The 10,624-nt window shown below is 43.3% G+C and overlaps 1 protein-coding gene across 1 annotated transcript; it reads right to left on the bottom strand.

The window, feature by feature from the left end:
- Window positions 1-369: 369 nt before the first annotated feature.
- On the bottom strand, window positions 370-4,328 carry LOC115578434 (pollen-specific leucine-rich repeat extensin-like protein 1). Its single transcript, XM_030411393.1, has 2 exons — window positions 4,286-4,328; window positions 370-4,069 (listed from the first exon to the last, which is right to left on the bottom strand). Exon 2 carries the CDS (start codon window positions 3,616-3,618, stop codon window positions 2,698-2,700), a length of 921 nt encoding a protein of 306 aa, XP_030267253.1. The 5' UTR covers window positions 3,619-4,069; window positions 4,286-4,328; the 3' UTR covers window positions 370-2,697.
- Between the last annotated feature and the right edge of the window lie 6,296 nt (window positions 4,329-10,624).

The raw sequence follows: 10,624 nt of genomic DNA, 5'->3' as shown, positions 1-10,624 counted from the left end.
GGGTTTAAATCTGTTAAGAAATGAGACACGGACACGGAGATTGTCTTTCTAGGCAAAGGGGAAGAGCAGAAGTCAGCACACAAAGTCTGGACTCCTGAGTTCCAATGAGCTGCTCTCCCCAAGAATCTTTTATTCACCTACAATAGGGCGTAAGCGTATATGATTGGCTCTTTGACAGTACATATGAGTCATACAGTTGTTATGCATGATGGAGACATACACGTACACACTTTCGGACCTATGGCCTTCAGCATCTATCCTTCACACAAACATTCTCATGATGTCCACCAAATGTTATTCACACAAGATGCCATTTGAGGCCTTGTGGTTCACAGTACTTTTCCAGGAACTCGGTACACTTCCACAAACATATAAAGGAAGACAAGCAGGTTATATCAATGCAATGCAAGAAACTGATAATATAAGCATAATTTTTCCATCATTTCCCTCCTGTTTATCAGTTTTATTGCTCGTACTTTTAATTCTTCAGGTTATTATCTCTTGTCGCCATTTTCGATAACACCTTCATTGGAAAAAAACGAGGCATAAAACATTTTTAATCAGCATAAGGTTGAGGATTAACTCATACCTTTGGGATAATAATTGCATTTGCACAAAACTTTGTTGAACCATTTTCTCAAACATCGATCATATACAGGGTATCACACAAGAGATAAAACAGAGGAACAACAGCATGACTACGAACACGGGTACCAATGCCTTTAGGAGAACCTGCCACCAGGTGCCGTTAAAGAATCCAGTCATCCAGTCCGGGAGTGGATCAGCACCGGGGGTTTGCTCCAGCACATAGCTTTGGAGATCGGTCAGGTTTTGCAGAGCTTGGTAGATATCTCCTCCGTTTGTCATGCCGTTAGGGATGTAGGTACTGCAGGTTTGTCCAATAACTGCACACACTCCTCCTTGTGATCCTGTTAACAAGTCCAGAACAATCCGATTCTGCATCACCATATAAGTGTTGCATCACCTTGCTCTGTCATCCTAATAGGACAGGGATCAGTTGTTTTCTTCACTGGGGTTTGAGACGGCCCTGCCGCTATATAGCAGAGCCCCCTTTGTAGCCCAGACTTCCCCACTATCCAGTTGAGACAGAGGTAGGCTGCAGTTTGCAGTTTGATGATTTTGACGAATATGTAGTCCACTGGCCTCACTTTCTGGCTGTCCTGTGGAGGGGGAAGAGAATCAGAGGGCAGTAAATTTGTTTTGGAAACATCTTTTTGGTCCAACAGTTGTCTCATGTGCTCTGCCAATGTTGTCTCTTCTTCAGATACCTCAAGGTCTTTTGAGAAAGCAGGGAGTCTAAATGCCCTACCATTTGAGATGCCCCGAGTATCTCAAATGGGGTTACCCTTTATCGGTCGGAGTGATTCTCATGTACAATTTCACTAGATCTAAGCAGTCAGGCCATGGTCTCTTTGTTTCTTCCATGCATTTCTTTAACCGAGATTTGACAGTCCCATTTGTTCTTTCTACCAGACCTGCACTTTGAGGGTGGTAGGCACAATGATTTTTTAGATTTATTTGTAAGTGTTTTGCAACTTGACTTACAACTTGGTTTACAAAATGTGCACCATTATCACTGTACAATACTTCGGGGATCCCATACTGTGGCACAATTGTTTTGCACAATGCTTTTGCTACTGTCAGTGAGTCTGCAGCTTTTGAAGGTATTATTTCAACCCATTTTGAATATGCATCAACTAGTACTAAACAGTATTTGTATGAAATCCATGTGCATAGTCTGAAAAGGTTCAGTTGGTTCTGGGAATTTCCCTCGTTTTGGTCTTACATTGCCCTGTGGCTTGTGTTTTATGCAAATTACACATGATCTGCAAAAGTTTTTTGAGTAGGAATTCTGTCATCCCTCCTGTTGAGACATGGCAAGGCCCATGACTCAAAATGGCGGCAGCTTTGTACAAGTTTTTAGGGAGAATAGGTTTGTTAGCCTGTGTATACAGTCCTGTTTTGTCTGTTTCAGCGCCTCGTTTGACCCAATACTGTTTTTCATTATCAGGAGCAGAGGTCTGCATATCACGGAGGACATCGAGGGTGATAAGAGGGTGTATTGCCTCTGCTGAGTATGTGTCAGAATTGCCAAAACATCCCGAGGACAGGCTTCCCTGTTGAGGTTATCATCCCCCTTCGTTTCCACTGTGTGACAATCTGGGCTGTCATTGAGGAAAGCATCACAGTCTTCGTCATCATAGAAAAATGTGTTCGCTCCTTTTCCTCCTTTCCCTTTCTTATTCTTGGAGTCTAAGTGTTTGGTTGCATGGCGGACCCACTGCATAGTGGTAGGAACGTCCGCGGTGTCAAATTCAATTAAATGTTTGCGGACTCAGCCTGCAACATCTGGGTGTAAACCATGCATAATAGCGTGTTTGAGTTGTTGTTGGTATGCATCAGTTTTATTTTCATTAAATGCTATACCACTATTAGCACGAAACACAGGCTCCATTCGGGCCCTGAAATCCTCAGGATCCTCGTCTGGTTTCTGTTTTATGGCAGCTATGCGAGAGTAATTCGCGGTGCGCGCAAAAGTAGACTTCACTCTAGTTGCTATTGCATCGAGAGCCTCTTTATAGTCTCCCACCAGCAGTCCATCGGCTGGATATGCAAACACTGTCCCTACACCATTTCTCCCTGTGTAATTACCCTTTACTCTCCCCCATTTAATTTTCAATGCATAGCTTCCCCTGCTTCCTGTCCATTCAAGCGGTAGGAGTCTATCAGCTCTCTCATACATTTTATCCATTCCTCTGGATCATCCTCCGGTGGAGGAATGCCGGCTACAGCATTCGCGGCCTCCGCGAGGGTCCAAGGGCGAAAAACGTACAGGATTGGAGGCTGACCCTCACCCCCCGCCTGAGGATTGGCAACTTGGATCTGGGGAAACACTTCTTCAGCTATCATATTTGAAGATTTTTTCTCTGGTGGTTTACTTTTTTGATTTCTGACAGTCAGGCTGGGGCTTCCAGCCGGGCTGTTCGTGGGGGTGTATCTGTTGGGTAAGTGGAGGAGGTCTGTTGGTCGCAAAGTGTGACTAGGGCCCCCCCTATCGCTACTTTTTCCAGTTTTAGGAGATGGCACCTTTGGGTACAGAGGCGGACGGTTGGACAAATGGGAGGGCTTAGCTGCAGGTGCCGGTTTCGGCTCTGAAACTGGCTCTGGAATGTTTTGTTCGACAGGCGCATTAGCTAATGGCGCGTATGGGGGAGGGGAAGGTTCAGGCGCTTGCTTGCAGTTTGTCTCATTGTCTTCTTTGCGCATAAAAAGGATTTGGTTTTTCTCAGCTTCCCTTTTCACTTCTTTTTGCTTCTTAAGGTTATTCTGTCTGGCTTTAGACTGTGTTAACCATCCATGCGCTATGCGGAGCTCGTCAGCTCTTTTTTCATGCTTTTTCCCTCGCTTGGTGATGAGACTAGTCTCCAAGCGGGATATTAAATCCTCTATTTCTCTTACTTTTAGGCGGCCTGTAAATCCATACTTCTTTTGCCATTTATCTAGATACTTGACACTTTGAGGATTCCATTGCTTCATATACTTTTTATCACCTGTACTGTCTTCATCTACAGTTTTACGAGAATTCTTCCCACCCATTGTATGCAAATTTTCGTTTCAGTGATCGTTATTTTTAATGCTTTTCCCTAGTCTGTGTTGTGTTTTTTATGCGTTCTCTTCTACTTCAACAGGCCATAGACGTTCGTTAACACCGATAAGGTTTCAGTCTATGCTGCTGCTTCAAAGAGAAATACTACTTAAACTGATTTTAATTTTGTTTCTATTTTACTTTACCTAGGAATTTGCAATATCCTGTTTCTAAATGTAGGGTGTTTTTACTCACAAGAGAAGGTGATATGATTTTTCCTCAGTTCTCTGGTCCCGTCTCCTTAGTTTCAAAGTCCGGATCCCGTCAATCCAATGCTGTTCAGTTGGAGGGGACGTCTCCTTCAGGCCACCTGTCGACGGGCTTCGGTGTGTCGTCCTCCTTCTGGCAGAGCTGGGTATGTTGGGATCCGGGTCACGGCACCAAGAAATGTTGGGTTTAAATCTGTTAAGAAATGAGACATGGACACAGAGATTGTCTTTCTAGGCAAAGGGGAAGAGCAGAAGTCAGCACACAAAGTCTGGGCTCCTGAGTTCCAATGAGCTGCTCTCCCCAAGAATCTTTTATTCACCTACAATAGGGCGTAAGCGTATATGATTGGCTCTTTGACAGTACATATGAGTCATACAGTTGTTATGCATGATGGAGAAGTACACGTACACACTTTCGGACCTATGGCCTTCAGCATCTATCCTTCACACAAACATTCTTATGATGTCCACAAAATGTTATTCACACAAGATGCCATTTGAGGCCTTGTGGTTCACAGTACTTTTCCAGGAGCTCGGTACACTTCCACAAACATATAAAGGAAGACAAGCAGGTTATATCAGTGCAATGCAAGAAACTGATAATATAAGCATAATTTTTCCATCAAATACCAACCAGCCAGCTACATCGGAACATAAAAAAGCGCAACTCGTCAGATTACAGCTATTAAGTGCATCGGAGTGGAGGTACAGACTTTGCCGCTTCAGGGGGAAGCGGGCACGGTGTTCGAGGAAACAGAAGAGGATCAAGAGAGCCGGGGTGCTAGCCGGGGTGCTAGCCAAGCTTAGGGCTAGCGCCAGCAGACCTGCTGTTCCGTCACTTTTCCTGTCCAACGTGCATGCGCTGGACAACAGGATGGACTTATTGAGGCTGACACTACGCCAAAAGGAAATGAAGGACTGTAACTGAGTTGACAGAGACCTGGCTTAGTAACAGCATGCCAGACTCTGCCTTCCAACTTGATGACCGGACTTTCTCCTGCTCAGATCGCAACCAGCTGTCAGGAAAAACAAAAGGAGGAGGACTCTGCATCTATGTGAACAAAAGTTGGTGCACAAACTGTTTGCTGGTCGGAAGGCATTGCTCCGAGGAAGTGTATTTGATTATCAAATTCCAGCCACACTACCTGGTACGCGAATTCACAGCCGTTGTCATAGCTGCAGTACACATTCCTCCAGACACTAATGCCAATGCTGCCCTGAATGAGCTACATGAAACTATTAGCTTGCTCCAAAACAAACACCCAGAGGCTCTGTATGTGGCCGCAGGCAACTTCAACCATGTGAACTTGCAAGTCACTCTCCCCATGTTTCATTAGCATGTCACTATTGCCACCAGAGGTGACAATACACTCGACAAAGTGTATACAAACAGACAGGGGACATACAGAGCTGCCCCCACCTTGGTGCTTCCAACCACATCTCCATCATGTTGGTCCCAGCATACTGCCCTGTGACTAAGAGAATGACAGCCACACAGAAAACCATCACTGTGTGGCCTGCTGAAGCTGTCCCAATCCTCCAGGACTGCTTTGAAACCACGAGGCAGCTACAGAGGGCAATACAGTAAACTTGGAGAAATATACAGAATCAGTCCTGGCCTACATTGCAAAGTGTGTGGAGGATGTTACTACTACCAAAACCATCACCATCTCTCCTAACCAGAAGCCATGGCTTAATGCGGAAGTGCACCTTCTTCTGAAAGTAAGGGATTTAAAGCAAGGGATGCGGAGGCACTCAGAGCCACTCGATGGAGCCTTACAGTGGAAGTCAAGAGAGCAAAGTCCAACTATGCTCAAAAAAAACAGGGGTATTTCTCATCTAATGACCCACACAGCATGTGGAGGGGCATAAAGAGCATCACAAGCTGTTTTTAGACACGGCAGCAAGCCGCCAATTTGGCCGTCCTTTTGGCGGCTAGGTCTGCGGTTTTAGACAGAGGGCAGCAAATTGGGGGTCTGTTTTGGTCCGCCGATTTGCCGACTCGGAGGATACACTTATTTCTGCCTTGCCTGCTATCCAAATCCGAGGCGTCAATAAGTTGCATAAGATGAGCGGAGGTGTTGTTGATCTGCACTGTTGTGCAGCCCACAGCCGGGGAGTTTTAATACCAAGAAACAGCTGATCACAGCAGTCAGTCCATCACTTCATCCGCAGACATTAAGATGAGCAACTTGACACCCGCTGAGATCCAAGAGATGCTAATGTCTCCTCGGTTTCTGTAGCTGTTTTGGTTGTGTCCGCTTGTTGTTGTAGGTGCAAGCTAGGAGCTGTTGCTACTTTCAAATTAAAAGCCCCACCTAAGAACCCAGTTCTAAACTCCAATGCGGTGCAATGTAAAGCTCTTATTTTGTAGACAAATTCGTTGTCACTGTTCACAGCCCAACTTCATGCTTCATGTCACGTCACATGTTTACACCTACCCCGGTGACGGCTTTTGGAAAAGGAGGAATATAACGCCTCCATTTTAGAAAGACAGGGCGGCACATTGCCGCCTTTACCTTGGAGCAAATGTGCCGCCTTTTCTATCTAAAAAGGGCTACGGACTACAACAGGAAGAGTGCAGAATGCCCTTCTGATCCATCATTACCTGATGCTCTCAACATTTTATGCTTGTTTCAAGGCATCAAACACCAGCACCATCGCCAGGTTTGAAATCTCAACTGACGACTCCCCTCTCAGTATAACATCAGCTGTTGTAAGGAAGACGCTACATAAAATAAACCCCCAAAAAGCTGCAGGCCCTGATGGAGTTCCAGGCAGGGTCCTCAAGGACTGTGCACACCAGCTCTCATCAGTCATAGCAGACATTTTTAACATTTCACTGTCACAGGCCACCGTTCCAACATGCCTCAAGACATCTACCATTGTCCCTGTGCCAAAGGCCTCCACAGTGTCTTGTCTCAATGACTATCATCCAATCGCTCTCACCGCTTTTGTGACCAAATGTTTTGAGAGGCTGGTTATGGCGAGCATTAAAAAGTCCATCAATATAACAATTGACTCCCACCAGTTTACAGGCCAAACCGTTTCGCAGCTGATGCCATTGCTGCCGTAACACACTCATCCATCACACACCTGGAGGAAAAGAACTCCTATGTGAGGCTGCTGTTCTTGGATTTCACCTCTGCCTTCAACACCATCATACCACAGACACTGGTGAACAAATTGTCAACTCTTGGTCTAGCCCCATCACTGCAACTAGGTTCTGGACTTTCTGACAAGTTGACCCCAGTCTGTAATTAACAACACCATATCCTCCACCATCATCCTCAACACTGGCTCCCCCCAGGGCTGTGTCATCAGCCCACTGCTCTACACCCTGCTCACTTATGACTGCAGAGCGCACTGTGACAGTAACCTCATAGTGAAGTTTGCAGACGATACAGCTGTGGTGGGGCTTATCACCAACGGAGAAGAGTCAGCACACAGGCAGGAGGTGGATAGACTGGGACTGTGGTGCAGGGAGAACAAACTCACTCTCAACAACAGCAAAACAAAAGAGATGATAGAGGACTTCAGGAAGAACAGCACTGCCACTCCTCTTCTTCACATCAACGGGACAGCTGTGGAGGTGGTCCCCGGTGTAACCCAGGTTACTAAGCCTTATTAATAGTCCAGTTCATCAGTTTATTGATTGATGAAATAAATAAATAAATTCATCTCTTCATGTGATAAATAAATAAATAGAGGTTTTGATTTGAAATAATCTTACATGGAAAGAATAAAAAGGATTCATGATTAAAATCTTAAATATGTCAATAAATAAAAAGATAAGAATTATTAATTGAATTAATGTACACAAGTTTATTCATAATTGTTAAAGAGGGTATTTCTACGGAAGCCCTAAACGGCCATGCATTTCATATATTTTATTTTATATTTATTTAGTTAATTTCCTCCGTTTTCCCGAGATAACGGGATAATTTTCTCGAAGATCTCGTGATAACGAAACTTTGTTTCCCCGAGATAACATACCTTCGGACACACCGTAAGAGCGGGTACCCTTTATCAGCCAGGTGCACAGTAAATCATTTCATCACGTTCAGCAAAAATCATACAGGCACACTTCAAACACGCACACACACGATTCACAGGAACACAGATGTTCCTGGTTCACAGCGAGACGCTTTCAAAATAAAAGTCCCGCATTTAGTGTCTAATATAATTAATGAAATAATAACCTGGCTTCAAAGAATATCAGTTAACTGAATGCAAACAAGATGTTCTTATTAACAATTCACATTAAAGGTCATTAACATTATATCGTTATCTCGGGAAAACAAAGTTTCATTATCTCGAGATCTCGAGGTTATCTCAGGAAAAGGGAGGAAATTATCTCGTTATCACGAGAAAACAACGTTTCGTTATCTCGAGAAAATTATCTCGTTATCTCGGGAAAACGGAGGAAATTATCTCGTTATCACAGGAAAACGGAGGAAATAAAATGTATGAATGCATGGCCGTTTAGGGCTTCCGTATATTTCATTTCATTTCATGTCAAGTGTGTTGAATGTGCCTTCTCAAAATGTACAAGATTCAGGTGACATGAGGAGTGGATTGATTAAGTGGACGGAAACGAGGGAGAACGTGAGTTTATTAGCAGCCGTGGCACTAGCTTAGGCCGTTAGCCACATTCACCCCAATTGTGAAATTGCACATTGCTGAACTCCCGTGTCCCTGTTTCTTCAAAAGTGTAACCTGGACTGATGAGAGCTGTGCACGGTTTAGCCTGCAGCACCACTTTTAGCCAGAGAAAAATAAAAATAAAAATCTTTACAATTACAATAGGGTTCCTAACACCGCTGGTCCTAGGAAACGCGTATGCTTGCATACGCGTTCCCTCGGCCCCTCGGGCTTGGCCCCCTAATAACCCTCTTTTGGCCTATATAGATCGGGTCTTTTTTTTTTCTTTATATGGATTCCTGGTTCCAAGATCTCCATGAAGACTCCTCCTGCTGGATTCTTCCTGTTCTGTAAAGGTAGCAGGGAGGCTCAGTAGTAGTGGCGAGCCATTCAAAACTGACCTGTGATCTTATTTTGTGATTTGAGGATTTATGTTGTGGACTGTTATTGACATCTCACGTGTTTATTGAGACTTTTTTTTCTTCTTTTCTACTCAATACAAAACAGTACACGTAAAAATTTACCTGGTTGTTGCGTGTGTCTTTACTCTTCCACTCAAGGCAAATTAGCAGTACCCCTTTCTCCTGTATCGGGTCTAGACTTCTGATTTACTGGTCCACAAAGTGAAAGTGAAAGTGATAGTGACGCACTGAAAAAATTATCTGTAGCTCCCAGTCTGTACTATTGACAGTCAGAGCTGAGGCGGGTTATACCAGCATTAAGTACCTTGGTGTACACCTCTCCAACACCCTCACCTGGTGTGAAATTATATGAGCCTTGTCAAAAAGGCTTGTAGCGCTGCATTATGTAATAACGCCGCATTATGTAATAATGTAATACATTTTCACTTAATTATGTAATAACGCTGCATTTTGTAATAATCTGCCACATTTTGTAATAAAATTCTTGAACGCAATATGTAATAAACTTTGCCGCATTATGTAATAAGTTATTACATATTGGGTCAGTTATTACAAAATGCAGGTGTTGCACTTTTTTTTTTACCAAGAAAATGTAATAAGTTGGTGCATTATGTAATAAAACACCAAACTGGGTGCCTTAATTACAGAAAACATTATACCATCAGAAGGACATTGACTTTAAGCATACCAGCATGAATCATAAATATGAATTAATTTTAAAACTAGTAGGATGTTTCATTTGTCAAATCTAAATCAAATATAACTGAATTCACAGAGAATGTGTTTGAAAGCTCATAGAGACAAAAAATGCACTAAATGAGTGTTACTGGCAAGAACATATCGGTTCACTGAAATGACATACACACATGCAATCTGGATTATGATATGCAAATATTATACGTGATAAAAAGCAGACAAAACACGAAAACAAATATGTAACAGAAAAAACTTTATTCCAGCTCCATTGCAATTACTCCATGCAACATTGATGTCTATCGATCGATCGAGAGAGAGAGAGAGAGAGCATGTGAGCTTTGGTCCAGAGACATAGATAGTTAGCATGCTGTGGGAGATTATTACGAAATGCGGCGTTATTACATAATGAAGTGAAAATGTTGACGCGAAAGATTATTTACACTGTTTTTAGTTGGTTTAGTTTTGATGATAATTTATTTTTATCCACTATAAGAAAGGACATCAGTGTTGCATGGAGTAATTGCAATGGAGCTGGAATAAAGTTTTTTTCTGTCCGATATTTGTTTTCGTGTTTTGTCTGCTTTCTATCACGTATAATATTTGCATATCATAATCCAGATTGCATGTGTGTATGTCATTTCAGTGAACCAATATGTTCTTGCCAGTAACACTCATTTAGTGCAGTTTTTGTCTCTATGAACTTTCAAACACATTCTCTGTAGTGTTGTGTCGGTCGTGTACGTGTCGTTTGAATGAACAAATCTTTTGAGTGAACAAAGAGAATAGAATCACTTCATGAACTGATTCGTTCCTTTCTCAGTTCAGTTGAGCTCAGCCGCAAGCATGCCTGCCGGGAGCGGAACTGCCGCGACTCACGCAGAGAACTGTGAGGACGTGATTCACGTTCACGCTGTGATTCGTTCATGATTCGCGAACCTACTGCACACAGAGAACTGTCGCTGAGGACGTGATTCTCGTTCACGTAC

The sequence above is a fragment of the Sparus aurata genome, chromosome 3, assembly GCF_900880675.1.
Source record: "Sparus aurata chromosome 3, fSpaAur1.1, whole genome shotgun sequence".
NCBI lineage: Eukaryota > Metazoa > Chordata > Actinopteri > Spariformes > Sparidae > Sparus > Sparus aurata.
The sequence above is the reverse complement of the archived record's forward strand: the minus strand, read 5'-3'. Positions and strand labels throughout refer to the sequence as shown.

Bases quoted from the DNA above. Each gene is read 5' to 3' on its own strand.
- LOC115578434 (XM_030411393.1), bottom strand. From the start codon at position 3,618: ATGGGTGGGAAGAATTCTCGTAAAACTGTAGATGAAGACAGTACAGGT.